At 39.3% G+C, this 16740-nt stretch overlaps 1 protein-coding gene across 2 annotated transcripts in view; it reads right to left on the bottom strand.

Moving 5' to 3' along the window:
- Window positions 1–4807: 4807 nt before the first annotated feature.
- The window catches only part of LOC132771654 (SITS-binding protein-like), a 35546-nt gene continuing 23613 nt past the window's right edge, over window positions 4808–16740 (bottom strand). For both annotated transcript variants that reach the window (XM_060769928.2, XM_060769918.2), the window contains exons 9-10: window positions 15630–15809; window positions 4808–5111 (exon numbers count right to left, since the gene is read on the bottom strand). In XM_060769928.2, coding sequence (XP_060625911.2) covers window positions 4938–5111; window positions 15630–15809 — 354 coding nt within the window. In that variant the 3' untranslated portion in view covers window positions 4808–4937. The remainder of the gene's footprint in view (window positions 5112–15629; window positions 15810–16740) is intronic.

Genomic DNA, 16740 nt, shown 5'->3' with positions numbered 1-16740 from the left:
GGTAAAGACTGTTTCATTTATCTTCAAAAAAGGAAAAAAGAGGAACCAAAGAATTACTGTATAGTGAACCTGACATCAATAGCCAGAGGGGAAAAAAAAAAGAAATTAAATGCAGGGATGCAGGATGGGTGTTTTGGTAATTTGATTTTTGTTTTAACTTGTATTTGTTTTTATTTGTTAACTGTATTTGCGGTTTGGGAAAAAAACAGTATAAAATTCATCACCACTATAATTCATCATCAAAAATAATGGTCAAGCTGGAAATCCAGCTCTCCATCCTGTGATAGGATTGCCTTAGAGTAGAGTTGCCATAAGTAGGAAATTACTTGAAGGCACACAGCAATAACCAAATAACCAGACATAAGACAGAGCTCTGTGACACCCGACTTACAAATTATCTACAATCATATATTTACTTAACAATATTGTTGAGTGATTTCAGCTGTGCTAAAACCTTGGGTTCAGAAGCCTGGCATGTCTAGCTAATCTAGAAGGCCAGATCAGGCACAGACAGGATAGAAAGCAAAACCAGAGGTTTATTTTCAATGGCCAAGGAGGATGTCAGTGGAGAAAGCACTCCAAAGTGTGGACACATTACAACTGCAAATACAGAGTAATTTTATTTCATTTGACAGCTATTCCAGAAACCCACACCAGCTACTAATTGGCTGAAAAACTGTCCAGCTAGGATCCACATCCTGAATGCCTTAAGACTCCATCGGATGTCTTCGCTGATTGGCCCTTAATATGGCAGCAAATTCAATAAACTATCATTAAATAACTTGAAGTGTCAGTCCATTTAATAGTCCCCCTCTGAAATGGGTGTGATTCCAAAGGAATGCAGTGTGGCAATATGTAATGAGTATTTTACAGGTTTAATGGGTTAGCTCTGGTTAATACAATACATTGGATATTTGGGGATGATGATCATCTCAATAGATGAACCTGGCTTGAGGCATGGGTTCCAGATCTTTCCCACAGTTAGCCCTGATCTTATCAACGGGAGCAGGAAACAGATCCAGGGAGCTCTGGTGTACATCAATTGAGTAATTTCACCCCATCTCCCCAGTTCATTGTGAAGGGATTATGGAAATTTAAAGAAGGGGTTTTGGGTGTGACTGGGCAACCTTCCAGAGACAATTTATACACAAGGTTAATGTAAGACAAAAGGCGCAGGCTCAGTAGGTTTTACTGGGCCATGGTTTCTATTTCATATAATTTCATAATTTTGATATATATATATTTCATAATTTTGGGGGTTCAATTTCTCAATAGCAATATTATCAACCAGAAACTAGAAGTTTGAAAGATAGCAATGCAGACTGCATTTACCATAGATTTCTTCTTTTTTTGTGTGCCAACTTGACCTGATTCCTGATGATAAATTGACAAGTTTTTCTGCAAATCTGTGTATTTTATGCATTTGATATTACTCTTTGTTTCTCTATGGTCAAGTAAGCATATGGCTGAAGAGGAGGTTATCCAAAGTTGGCACTTACATTGTAAAGAGATGTATACAAAGATGGGGTCCAGATGTCATAATTTTTTAAAAGCATTTTCATACATGAGGCTTAAAAATGCTCTGGCTTCTATTGATTTGTAATGCAAATGTAAAACCTTAATTAGGCAAGCAGAGAAGATATTTTTGCTTGCTCCGCTCGAATGCCTTCATGTCATCTTTGATGCAACCTATTACCCAGAACTGCTAAAAGAAAAAAGGGGGAAACAGGACTGCAAGAATTTAATTAGACTTTTGAAAGCTAAATACATGTAGAATTCTCTTGCAAGCTGCTATCTGATCATACACAATTACTATATTGAGTTCAAAAACATTACTTGACTTCTAAGAGGATGTGTGGTACAGGGTTAGCATGCCAATTTGAAGCCATGCATCACATGAATGGATTGGGTAGTTCTTTTGCTATTTAATATTTCTAATTGACAAAATAAAAACAGCATACTGTTGAAACAAACTGTTTTTGGGGAGGGATGGAAACAACAACCTTCTATGGAAAGCAATGCTGGACTCTTTAAATGACTCTAGTCCAGTTTTTTATTTGCATTGTGTCACTCACTTGTTTATAGGACATGAATGTGGCTATGTTCACTGAATGTTTTGGAGTGCCTGAAGCAGGGGAAAGCTGTCTGAGGCCCAGGGGATGGCTATCTGCAGTTAACAAAGGCTCTGGATCAGAAAAACCTTTGTCCACAAATTCTAATATGATTTTTTTTAACAATGATGAACTTGTTTCATTCAAAGGCCAGTACCGTAGGTTGGAAGAGGACCATGGAAAACAGATCACTCCTTGCATATGAACTAGTGAAGACAGTTTGAAGACACTCACATCATACAACCTTGAAAACTCCCCTTTGATTAAAATTATTAAACTGATCTTTTAGGTGTCATGTTGGCTGTGGAATAATATAGAAAATAAATATATAAGATAGGCCTGGGTAACAACGGAAAAATTTGTTTCTAAAATCGATTTGTATTTGGGGGGTTTTTTTGTTTCGATATTTAAAATAATTACAAAATTTTCCCTTAAAAAAGTTCGATATTTACGAAATTTCGTAAATGGTAAAAAATTAACGAATCGATTTCCGAAACAATAACGAATCGATTCGTTAATGGCGGACGCGACCGCGAAATACGCTGAAAAACCTCCAAAAACTTCTGAAGCTTCCCTCTCCCTCTGTTGTTGGCTGTTGGTGTGATATTATAATTTTTTTTCACTAATTAAATCATAAAACTGGCCCAGACATGCGGAAATAATAACGACACGACCTCAAAACAATAACGAAACGAACACAATAATGAAATACGAAGCATTTACAAAACGTATTTAAAAATTCGTTTTTTTAAATAATTGCTCCAGAATGGTTCGTTATCGTTTTGTAATTGAAAAAATTAATGAATTATTAACGAATTATGAATTAACGAAACAAAACCGCCCAGGCCTAATATAAGACTAATTATGAGAGGTTGGGTCCACCTTGGTACACATGAGCCCTTCGTGTATGTGTACCCCTCACCCCACGGGTACCAGATCTCTGCCAGAGGTCGGGTCCTCCACTATCTGTGGGCCCTTCATGTGTGTTTATGTTTAATCTTTCTATATTTTATATCATATAAAACTTTAGAGAATGAAGCCACTCAGTATGACCTTATATATAGTCAATCCCCTACCCATCAAAGCAGTCTGCCTGGAGTCATTCTCAGGCAGCAGGCACTGTGGGTCTGGCCTACCGAGCCGCTGAGAACATTTTGTAGGGATCCTGGAGAAAAAGAAACACGTATACCCTTGCATACACATACAGGAGATTAATGATGGCCTCTAAGGTCATGTGGCAGGAAGGTCATAGGAGACTCTTAATAAGAGAACTAGGCCACTCTTAACACTCATTCTTATCACCCCGTGTTGTGCGTTAGGGTGGGGATGTTTGGCCTGGCCCTGGGATAGCATGGCCCCAAATTCCAGGGCAATGCACAACCCGTCAAAGCTAAACTGTCTCAGCCAACAAAGCCAGCAGTGCTGGGTCCAGGGAAACGGCAAGGAAGTGACACTTCAGGAGAAGCCTGGCAGCGGAAGAGGGAGGGCAAGCACCAATGCTGTGGAATTTGAAGAGGCACGAACGGCGGGCGAAAGAAAGAAATGTGTTAAGAGGAAGGTGTGTCAAGCCAACCCCGCCCAAATTGCCCTTCCATCTGGAAACTGATGACCTCACTGTGGAAGAGCATGAGGGTCATGAATAGGTCTCCACAGTCACTTATGGACCCACCGCCAAGACCCTGCTCTTGGAAGGCCACCTACTCGAACACAAGTGATTGTCAGTGATGCACCTGGGTCATTCTTCTTTGCTCACTGGAGCTATATACAGAGGGATGGCTTTAGAAAAACAACTTTAATTTTTACATATTCAGTCTTGTAAGGGAAGTATACCAACAAACTGGTTGAAAAATGTGTTAATATGTGAAGTCTATTTTGCAATGTGCACCTAATTTTGGAAGGGGTTCACCCAATTCATAACAATACATTTCAGTGCAGAAGCTTTGCCTCTCTTCTGCTTAGATGTTATTGAACTTGCATGCAAAACCTCATTTCTGACAACAATAAACAAGTGAAGCCCCCTCCCCTGGTATGCACAACACAGCACATGCATGTAACATATTATTTGTAGCTTCACTCAGCAACACTTATTTGACATCACTTGCAGCTTCATATGTGTGGTTGAAATTTTTTTGATTCTGTGATAATTTTAGATAATTTTCCTATGCTGCCTGCTGTTTTATCTTAGGCTTCTTTTGTTGGGATTGGCTATTTCACTTTGCTGTTCTTGATTTATATGGCTTGCGAAATTCTTTTTTAAAATTATGTGTTACCCTATGAACTATTTACTATAGCAAGGTGGAAAACTTGGCTACACCAGGAAGAGAATTCTCTTCGCACATTAGCATTGTATAAAGAGAATTCCAACCCCCATCCAACCCATGTAGATAGAATAGAGCCATGACAGTTACATTTATATCAAAGTGCTTTAAATATACAGTGTGAATCTCTGGCTGTAGGAGGAGGTGCTATTGTGGGGATTGGAGGGAGCAAAATGGTGGATATGAAAATATTTTAAAGTCTCAATCATTTCTCCCTTTCAAAACATTTAAAAGTGCCTTTGAAGAGGAGGAGCAAAAGAACAAATGGCTTTGAAAAGCATGATGGCAGCAAGAGATGCAGTTTTAGCAAAAGTTCCTTGAGGAGCTTACTAGTTCTTCTGACCAGGCAAGAGAAATAAAATGACTTCAAACACATGCTTCTATTACTTTCTTTAATGTGTCACTCTTGGACAAAGTGCACCTGGTTGAAATCAAAGCTCTTTTAACAGAAAAAGCAGATTCTCCTTGTCGGTGGTACTTCTCTGAGGGATTCGGGACAGTCCAGTACCTAAGAAATTATGATAAAAACAGGCACATTGACAATGGTGACAGAATAGTTCCGGATGAATGTCCCTCCATCAAAGACTTCTGCAGTGTTGGCGTCCATCCATTTCAGACCTTCTCCAGGCAAGTAGATGTCTCTCTGACTCCGTCCTTGTTCTGTTATTGGGGCAACAAGCACCTGAATTGAAAAGAAGAGCGATTGAAAACACTTCAAAGTATGGAAGAGCTGAAGCTCACCAAAATAATAGTTATCTGTATCAAAAAGCAACACTGGGGTATGGACTAACAGGCCAGCTCAATAAAGGAGAGCTCTTTATGTTTCGCTCATAAGAATGATCTTTCTCACTGCCTTTTCCGTTGTCTCATGAGAACTAAGGTCAAGCAAAATATTGTTAAAGACACATATTGGTGTGCTTTATATATGTCTCTTTTTGGATGGGGTGTAGGGAGGCAATCTCTAGCTTGTGATGCTATATACAGGATCTTCCTCTAAGTTGTCAAACACAGGGAGAGCCCTGCTTACTGTTGCCAAGGGAAGAACATGCAGGGAATGAAAATGCAGCTGCTGTGGGCTCCCAGGAAAGAAAAATATGGTGTACTCTGTCTCCTTCTTCTCCCAGGCCCCTCAGCTGAGACCAGATGCTGCTTTATCATATCTAAATTTCCTCTTTCCACTCCTCACTGATAAACAGTACAGCAGGGCAACCACAAAGAGTTTGGCAGGTGCCATGTAGGATCTCAGTCATTAAGTCAAGTGTGTTTTTCTTACAGTTCACACATTTTCCTTCACAACACCTGGAGATAAGGGAATCGTCAATGAGTGATTGCCAGTGGTTATTGACATACTGGAGGATAATCAATCCTGAAAATATGACACAGCTCAACCAAAAAAATTACCTTTCTTGTGACATCATTGTGTAGCAGTTTCATTTTAAAGTGGAGAACAGGGGGAATTCATCACATGACAGAACTGGCCATTTTGCCCATCTCTATACAGATAACTTACAAAAAAAGTCACTTGCCAACCAGCTTAGAAAGTGTCTGAAAAGATAACCCTTTAAGACACTTTAAAATGCCAAGATACCTCTACCTTACATTTGAAGCCTATGTCATGTACGTGGGTGGCTCAGTAGAATTGAATGAATGTAACGAAGAGGTTGCTGTCTTGGTTTTTAGACATGTTCCTGGGGTTATTTGGGGCAATGATTCATTACATTGCATTGGATAGACCACATCAGCTCTAGTTTTTTTTAAAGATATGGTTATCATGATTTTCTATGGGCAAACAGATGAAGACTAGCATATGGTATATTTTCTTTATCTCAAAAACTAGAGCTGATAGTGGAAAACTTGTGTCATTTCTGGAATTAGCAGGTACTGTCCTTCCCTAGTGATCTGATATTTTATTGGAAGGTCACTAAGACAGGAAATTTGGATGCTATATAAAATGCTAGACTGTTTACTTGGAGATCTGTAGGTGGGCATGATTGATATTTCCTGAAAATAAAGCATTCTGCTGTTAGATTCCGCTGTCCTTATCACATGGAAAAATGTGAAATGCCAGCCATGCCTGGAGGCCTCCAAAAGCAATCAGGTTTTTAAAAGTATCATGGGGGTTGGAGAAGGAAACTACTGAATTTTTCAATGGGCTTTAGCTATTTTGGAATATGAGAGACAACCTCCCCCCATATTTACCATTTTCAGAGAGTATAGAGCGGGCATGGGCAAACTTTGGCCCTCCAAGTGTTTTTGGACATCAACTCCCACAATTCCTAACAGCTGATTAGTAAGTGTGGGATTTGCAGTCCAAAACACCTGGAGGGCCAAAGTTTGCCCATGTCTGGTATAGAGGCACACAGGTTATATTTTGCCCATTTCTGTTTTAAGTACCAAATGAAGACACAGCAATATTAACCACACTCTCTCTGGAGAAAGAACATCCTGAATCATTTTAAAGGCAGGGATTTTCCCTTCTTTCTTTCCTGGTAAAGTTATTGTTGCTTAAAAAATAACCATCAGAAATTTGAGAGTATGGTGTCACAGTAGCGTATGCACTTTCCCACTCCAAAATCAGCAGCCTCTCTGCTGGGGCCTGTTTGTCATTATGCCTAACGGTGCCCTTATAAGTTTAAAATTGGGCCCAAGGCCAGTTGGCCACTTCCTCTTGTTGAGAGATGAAAACGTCAATTGAAATCGACATTACAATAGTCTCCAGAATGGATAGCTTTCAAATCTCTCCCTATCACCGTTCCTTCCTCCTACAGCCTTTCTCCAATCCATCGCCGTTTTAATTTTCATTCCAAGAAAATTCTTATTTCGAGAACATGAATCCTGGCACAATTATGCTAGGACATTTGCCCCAGGCTTCTATGCAACAAATGAGAACTTGTGAATTGACTCTGACAGGAGCAAAATTAGGCTACGTGTTTAGAGTTCAACATATTGAGGGAAAAAGTAGGTTCATAAGCATGTGCTTCCTGAACAGAATATATATGCAGATGAGAAAGTGGGATTCTGGAGACATGACTTGGAACAATTGTGACATAATGTAATATGATAGCCAGCCTCACTTCAGTGCTAGGAAGTCTTAATTGTTTATTTCTTTACTTTATTTATACCCCGCCCTTCTCACCCCGAAGGGGGCTCAGAGTGGCCTTACAAACAACAGCAAAAATTCAATGCCGCATCGTGCACATTTCCTGATTTGGAGATCCAGTCATAAACAAAGCTAATATACTATGATCACCATATAAATCTTCGGTTTACGATTTTGGATCATGTCATGTTAATGTTTATATTAGGATGTTATAATTCTATGTCTTAATGTTTCAATGTTGCATATGTGTTATGTTTTAAATGGTCTTCCTATGTGAGAAGAAAATGAGAAAAAAAGGATTGCAACCTGATATGGATAAGAAACAGGACTGGAATACAGCTGGAATTTGGGGAAATGTAATCAAACTGAGACTGAGAGGTTTTTACTTGAAAGCCAATCTGATCAGTTCACATTTGATTACTTAACCATAGTAATTTGTACAAAACTCCAAAGCAATAAGACTTGTGTTCAGTCGCATGCAGCAGTAATGGCAAACTAATGGGACATCAGAAAATGGCAAGAATTGCAGCCACCAACCAACATAGGCTCCAAGTTACACAGTTGCTATACAGAACTGTGCTTAGAAAGGTGTAATAAACCGAGAAAAAACTTAGCTGAAATTATCCCCTCCAGTTCATAGAAAGGAGACATTGGTGTCCCATCAGGAGGATGTTTATGTGTTATATTCCCCACATATGTGGGGAGGCCTCACACAATCTATCATCATTTACAGAAGCAGTGGCTGTTCTGCATCACAGAGAGTGACTTGGAGCCTCACAGACAGTTTCAAATTCACAATTACTTTGTTTAGATCTGGGCAGAACTGGCAACAAGAAAGAGATGGCATAACAATAGCATGTGGAAGCACAAGGAGTTTTCAAAGGAAAAAGCAGAGGAGAAGGGCATAACTGATGCATGGGTGATGATGAGACAGACAGGCCTATGAGGAGCTTCAGGTGAGAGAGAGATCGTTGGGGGCAGAAACATATTTCATTTTAGAACAGTGGTTCCCAAACTTTTTTTGACCGGGGCCACTTGCACAGGGACCATTTTGACCAGGGACCACTCTCCAACATTAGTACCAAAAGGATTCTGAATCAGTTTTTGGTCAACTTTAGATTCAGTTTGGTTATTTGGGGTGTTGATTCAGAAAATTGCTTTGGATAGACCACATCAGCTCTAGTTTCTGATAGAGAACATATGCCATCCAGTAGTCGCCATCTGCTCACCCACAGAAAACTATATTTAATAATCTAGAGCTGATGTGGTAGTAGTAATCTTTCGTAGGTGGTCCGCCTCTCCTCTCCTGACACCCCCATTGCCTAGGCAGTATAAGATGGTTTTGCGAGGCCAGTCGCTTTCATTGCCACATGGTTTCGAGGCAACGGTGTAGCAATGATGAGGCCATGGACCATATTTTCATTTTTGCGGACCACTGGTGGTCCACAGACCACAAGTTGGGAACCACTGTTTTAGATGCAGTCTACCAGTTCTGGGAGGTAGTAGAAGGAGCACCATTTGAGCTTTACACTCCAGTTGTAAAAATGTCTAAGGCAGTCACTGATGTGCCAGAGTTGCATTTTGCATGCCTCTTTAATATGAAGATTTATCCTATATGTAGCATAGTAATGCACCTTTAGCAAGTGGGAAAGGAAAACCTTCTCCTTGCATTTTTAATTGCAGTAGTGAACTAATTTCAGATATCAAAGCAGACATATTTATCTAAATTGTTTTAATGATGCTCTTCTTTTTATAAAAAGAGGCTATGACACACTAAACACGGCAGGGTTTCAAGTGCTTAATGACCCCTGTGGGAGAGTCTTCTTCACATGATTAAAGACAACCCTGTTATCAGCCATGCAGCAGTCTGAAAACTAAAGACCCTGAAGATCAATGTGCCATTACCTTGATCTGACAGAAATATTTATAGTTCTATATTAATCATAAATTCAGCAAACAGGGCAATGCTTCAAACAAATTAATTAGATATTGGCAGTATTTGAACTTTAACTGAAAAGGCAATTAAATTGTTAATTGCTCTTTAATCTCTTTCCACTCACTTGTTAATGCTAATTGATTCTAACATTAATCTAGCATGTGGTTGGCTTTTTAATACAGACAAACAGGTTTTGAAATAGTTGGCGGCATCATTGCTGTCACCTTTTCTAATGGACTTTAGAAATCCATCCTTTGTAATCAAGACTTTGGAAACTAGGAGTTGTACTTTAAGAGATCTCAAATGATACAGTTCATGTCTCCTCCTGTCCTGCCCAGTGCACCTTAGTAGAAAGGAGATCAGTGTAACTATGTGGGTAGAAGATTCTTCTTTGGACATATTTTTATTCCTTTCCTCTGTTTCTATTTTCCTTTGAAACTCTTTTTTCCTTCTTGCGAAAGCTGAAGGTTCAGCGAAGTGCATTCAGGCATAAAATAATTAAATAAAGGGATAATTATATGTTTATAATTATCCCTTTGCGTAACTATTTTGTAAATTAATATGTATGTTATTGTTATGTGCACAATGCGGCATTGAATTTTTGTTGTTGTTTGTAAGGCCACTCTGAGCCCCCTTCGGGGTGAGAAGGGCGGGGTATAAATAAAGTAAAGAAATAAACAATTAAGACTTCCTCCCCAGAAATCTTCACTTCTAACACAACGTTGCAAAAAACAATTTAATCCAAACAATAGGGCTTTCCACTATCAAGTTGATATTATAGAAGACTTCATAGTGAAATAACAGAGATGTGTGATAAGTAACGGTAAAGGTTTCCCCTTGACATTAAGTCTAGTTGTGTCCGACTGTAGGGGGTGGTGCTCAAAGAGCCAGCATTGTCCATAGATACCTCCTAGGTAATGTGGCCAGCATGACTGCATGGAGCACCGTTACCTTCCTGCCAAAGCGGTACCTATTGATCTACTCACATTTGCATGCTTTCAAACTGCTAGATTGGCAGAAGCTGGGCCTAACAGTGGGAGCTCACCCCACTCCCTGGATTTGAACCACCGACCTCCCGGTCAGCAAGTTCAGCAGCTCAGTGGGTTAACCCGCTGCACCACCAAGAGGGCCCTGAGATGTGTGATAGATGGTCTCAAAGGATTGCACTAGGAAGTATGAATTTGGAGGAGGAAAGGAGGAAGAGATTTGTAGCACTATGAGAATTCAAAGTGAAATCTAGAAAGTCACTAAATAAAAAGCTCCATACTTCGCATTGTTTCTGCAGGCAATAGCTTGTTTCACTAAAGCATTATACAGCTTGCTGATAAAATACAAGTGTTTCTGGGCTATTTGGAAACTGTGGAACATGTCACATAACTCACAATCACTTCAGTGAACACCCTGACAGCGGTGCAGTTATTGTAGCTGAGGATAATAAATGTTATAAAGTAGCTGGAAAGAAGATGTCTTGAGAAGGAAATTTTTCAAAGCCTCTTGTAATATATACCTCTAATGCATTGTCAAGGTGGAACTGTCTTTGGGGAGGAGATCTTTCAAAAACATGGAAACATTCTTGGTGGCTTTTTTCAGGTTGTAGAAATCTCTCTCAAAGGAGACAAGGATGACCTCCTCCCTGGACTTCTTCCATTGCAGATGGCATGTGGTTGTTGTTGTTAACTGCTTTAAAATGGACTTCAATTTATGGTGACCATATGAAGGAAAGGTCTCTAAATCTCCCTAACTTTAACAGCTCAGAGTTATTGTGAGTTTTTCTGGCTGTATGGCCATGTTCTAGAAGCATTTTCTCCTGACGTTTTGCCTGCATTTATGGCAGGCATCCTTAGAGGTTGTGAGGTCCTAGAACATGGCCATATAGCCCGAAAAACCTACAACAACCCAGTGATTCCGGCCATGAAAGCCTTCGACAATACATTTAACAGCTCAGCTCAGGTCTTGCAGACTTGGGGCAGCTGCGGCTTCTCTGACTGAATCTATCCATCTGGAATGAAATATTCCTCTTTTCCTACTGCCCTCCACTTTACCAAGCATTGTTGTTAGTGTGACATCTCCTCTCATGATATGACAAATTATGTTGGCCTTGTTTAGACATCTTGGCTTCTAAGTAGAGTTCAGATTTTTGTTTCAAGGATCCATTTTTTTGTCTTTTAAACTGTCCATGGTATTTCACTTGCTAAGCAGTAAGATCTTTTAATGGGACATCTGTGCTATACTTTCCTTATCACTGGTATTTGTTTACATGATTCTATGTTGCTTTAGAATACTGTACTACTGCTGCTGCTGCTGCTGCTGCTGCTGCTGCTACTACTACTACTACTACTATTATTATTATGTAATTATTTAAATCTTTTTCTTGTTAGTTTTTTAAAGATGCATTTTAATTAATGATGCAAGGCTCCTTGTGTCCTATATTGGAAAAATGGCAGGATACAAATTAAACATACCAACAAACGTACTTTCCTTTGGACTACAACTCATACAATGTGAGAGTTGTGGTCCAAAAAAGTAATTTTACAGGCCAAAGACAATGAGATAATGTTGCTTTCAGAAAAAGACTGTGTTGTGCTGGTATTTTGGAAAACTCTCAACACCAGACATGATTTTGTGACATCTCTGTGTCAAGTTGTGATGGACCTTTGGAAATGCTCTCTAAAATTAGATTTGAATATGTATTTGATAATGTTATATGGAAAGCTTGTAGTGATATTTGTGACGTGGCTCTTCAATCAAGCATTTGAGAATATTTAGCTCCTAGTTGTCCTATGTAGTAGACACACTTGTCCTTTCTCCCATGTCCTTTATCCCATGTCCTTTCTCCATTACTGCAGCTGGCACTTATTTCATTCCAATGTTTACAGGCCAGCCATGGTGCCAGTAATTTACTGCCACGGTTAGAGGATCGCAGCTTGATTAAGTCTGAATTTATGTTTTTATATGTGCATGTGTTTTATTTTATTGTATTTTACATTGTGTTCATATTTATGTTTGTTTTTAGGCACTTTGTGCCGTCTGTAAACCATCCCGTGTCCCTTCGGGGAAATGGTGGTGGGATATAAGATATAAGTTATTATTATAAGTTATAATGGACAATCAATCACATCATCCTAAGTGTTTATCATCATCCCAGTCACATTCCTGTGAGGAACCCAGCCCTAAGTTCTCACGTCATGATGGCCAACCAACAGATGGCAGGCCAGCTCCAGCTGTTGATGCAATTTGTCTGGCCTTCCACAATTTGATTTTAAAAGACTTTTTTTTTCAGCAGCAAACTTTCTGTCCAGTTTCTGTTGGATTCCACAAAATTCCAGTCCAATAGAGTTCCCCAGTAATGTGCACTTGGTGGTGAGGGGCAGGCCGTTTTCTCAATAGCTGAACACCTTTGCTGAACCAAATTTCTTTATTTATGTAATTATTAGAGAGAATGTGCCAATGAAAATATTCCAAACCTTCACTTTCTAGTCTATTGTCTGGAAATTAAAATACAATCCAAGAGTAGAATGAATTTGAGATTTTGAAAAATTAAAATAGGGGAAAAACTAAAACTGCAAAAAAAAATCTCATTCCTATCTCTAACACAATATTTATTACTTAACATTGTAGTTTCAGTTTTTAACATATAACTTTTCAGAGATATAAAATACTCCAAAACTTTTTTGTCTTTCATTGGAATGGTGCCCTGATACTTTTTGCTGACATAATGTTTAAAAGTTAGCATTTTTTGTATTTTAGAACTTTTTTGCAAAAGATTTTTACACAAAAAAACCCATTAGTATTTTGGATATGTGCTTTGTATAAACAAATTTTCTATGTCAAAACTCACATTGTAAATTTTCCTTAAAAGTCCTCAAGTGCAAAAAATAAATAGATTAAAAAACATATAAAAACTCATAAACCCAAATATGAGTTTATAGTTGAAATTTTTCATTTACGGATGTGAGAATGAAATAAGTGTTGGCTTAAACACTTATCCCAAAATAATCAAATAGTTGCTTTTAAGATCTGAATGCAGACAATGGCCCTGGGGTACAAAGCGCACTATTTGCCTCATAGGAACCCCAAAATAACATGAGATCTATACCAAAGCAATGATTAAAGGATGAGATATTTTTCCTCAATGTATTAGTGGAAGGTTACATTATGCATTCAAAGAATGAAGCCACCCCGAGTTCCTTCAGAGAGAGGGGGCAAGGTACAAATAAAGCTTATTATTAAGTTACAACAATAATGTAATTACACATTAATTGGCCAAATCCCCATCATGGTTGAACATAGTGTTAGAGCTCCATCTGAAGAACATTGCTACAGTTTCCTTAACTCACCATTTTGTTGCTGGTGGAGAGCAAAAAATTGAAGATGTATCTGGCTATGCCCCCATAAGAAGGGCATATGTTGCCAAGATACATTGGGATCCTCCTTCAGCAGCAACCACTCAACAATTAATTCCTTCCAAATTCTGGAAGTGTCCACTTCCAAAAGATTGGTGAGGCAATATACTTTCATTTGCAGAAACCATGGATTCTTCCCCAACAAAGTTCTTTCTGTTCAAATACTTGCTAACACTTTCTTGTGCTGTAGTTTATGAATTCCTCCAAGCAATGTTCCATACATATACTGTATTTAATTTGTCTTTTCAAAACTGTATAGAAATTGTTCAGATCTACAGAAAAAGCTGGCACTTCAAAGTGCTTATCACACCACACTATGTGTGTTCCTGCAGATCATGTCAATGGTCTGTATCTGGCTATGGAAACAACCAGATGCTTCTCTGATTCTCCCCAGCTCTCAACACCCCCCCCCCCACCCCATAATGACAATGAATAGTGAGTCCTGGGAGGCTTGGGAGAGGTGTGAAGGTTGGTATTCTCTTTCTTCTTCAGCAGCAACCCCTCAAGGAGTAGTACAGCAGCATAAAGTGGATTTATGTAATTGTAGGTCACTAACATCATGCTGGGCAATATAGAAAATATAAAATAGACTGATTCACTGACAACATGTTAGTGACACATAGCTACATCTGTTTTGGTTGTGGGTGAATGGAGGAATTCAGCATCTCCATCTACTGCAGCTCTCTCCATGAGGTGCCTATTTATTTTGCAGCTAGGTGGGCCTCCTCATGTTGGTTCAGTGACCAAGGGAGGTTTAGGGGAGGACAAGGGGAATTCAGGTATCCAGCCTGTTCTGAAAAAGGCATCCTCCTGACCTCCCAGTGATCCTCTGAAGCCAGATGGCTCTCCAGGAATGGAGTCAGTTGCCTACTAGCTGTCCCTCCTCTTCCCCTGGCCACTGCATGGCTGTGAGGGTGGGAGCCCACCTAGAAAACAGTCAGGTCAGGCCTGTGGGGAAGGGGACACACATAGTGATGTCTGATGGGTGGGCACTTATGATCTGCCAGTGTGAGGTAGGATCTTGGTCATTTTTGGTAATTAATTCCTTCTAAATTTTGAAAGTGTCCACTTCCAAAAGATTGGTGAGACAATATGCTTTCGTTTGAAGAAACCATGGATTCTTCCCCAACAAAGTTCTTTCTATTTAAACATTTGCTAGCACTTTCTTGTGCTGTAGTTTATGAATTCCTCCAGGCAATGTTCCATTCATGTACTCTATTCAGTTTGTCTTTTCAGAACTGTATAAAAATTGTTCAGATCTACAGAAAGAGCTGGCACTTCAAGGTGCTTATCACATCACACCATGTGTGTTAAACTCAAGACCTGTGGATAAATCTCACCCACCACATCATTTTATGTGGCCCATGAGGCTTTCAATGCCAGGGCAACCTAGTTGTATTATGACAGTCTTACAATTACAAATGGCACTTTGAAGGCAACCATAAGACTGATGTGGCTCCCCATGAAAATGAGTCTGACACCGCTGCAGCACACTGTTACACTCCACTTTTACTGCCATGGCAACGTGGAATTTCAGAGTTGAAGTTTAGTGAAACCCAAGAGTTTTCTGACTAATAATTCTAAATGCCTCCCCAAAACTGAAAATCTCAGTGTTCCTCAGAATGCTACCATTGCAATTAGGGTGGAATATAGTTCTACGAGTTTGCAGTGTGATAAGAATCCCAATGTACCAATGTAATTCTGAACACCATAAATGTTCAGCCTCAACCTAAAAAAATGTTAGTACAGATTATTTTTTACCTCATCTCCTATGAGGAATTCATCATCAATGGTAAAAGTGATGGGATCTGTGGGACTCAGCCACCACAGAGCTCGGAAAATAGGATATCCCATGGAGAGCCATTGCTTGCTGTACTTTTCAATGAGAGGTACCACAAAATTCTGGTGTCTTTGAATATAGTGCTTGGTGAGATTCAGAACCTGAAAGATGGGACATTAATATATTATTTGGATAAAGCGGAAACATAATTGGCAAACAGTTATTTTTAGCCTGACGTAAAACCTGCCAAAAGGAGAAGAGAGATGCACAGAAAATAAATCCTGACATTTGACTAATAGACACAATAGGTATTCTACTGAAGCTGTTGCAGTGACTCTCCAATACCCAAGAAATCATGAACTCCATGGCATCTTGATTACAAGTTACTGAGATCTCTCATCATTAACCAGGGATGAAAATCCTCTCTTTCCAGTCTCAGTGCTGTTTTTATCATCTTAATCATCATGATCATTGTTTCATTGCCTTTGTAGCAGGCGTATCACAGCAGTCAAATAACAACAAGACTCTGCCCACAGAGCTGTAATCTAATAAAACACAGGCAGGAAGAGAAGCTAAAATGGAAAGCTGAATCACCAACTGGTCCATAATGCCAAACAGACTTATGCTGCCAGAGTTGTTGTTGTCTTAAGATGTTCAGTGCTTTTTAAGTAAAGGTTTCCTGTTGCTTTTTAAAAAGAAGAGACAAAGCAAAGAAGAGCAACAAGTGTGTGGACCACCAACAAGAACACACACACACACACACACAAATAATAATAAAACTTTATTTGTACCCCGCTACCATCTCCCCAAGGGACTCGGTGCGGCTTACATGAGGCCAAGCCTGCAGTACATCAATAAAACGAAGGTAGTAACAAAGTAATCAATACAAAACAGTAAAATAAATCTCAAAACAAAAATAAACAAACATGTACACAGGTTGAGCATAACTTATTTGGAAACCTGAAATCTGAGATACTCCAAAATCTGAAATTGTTCACATGGGTAGCTGAGATAGCTATACTCCCCCCCCCCCCCCCCAATGATTCAATGTACATAACCTTTGTTTCATGCACGACATTATTAATATTGTGT

Source organism: Anolis sagrei, chromosome 1 (assembly GCF_037176765.1).
Source record: "Anolis sagrei isolate rAnoSag1 chromosome 1, rAnoSag1.mat, whole genome shotgun sequence".
NCBI lineage: Eukaryota > Metazoa > Chordata > Lepidosauria > Squamata > Dactyloidae > Anolis > Anolis sagrei.
Note: the sequence above shows the minus strand (reverse complement) of the source record. Positions and strands in the feature narration are given on the sequence as shown.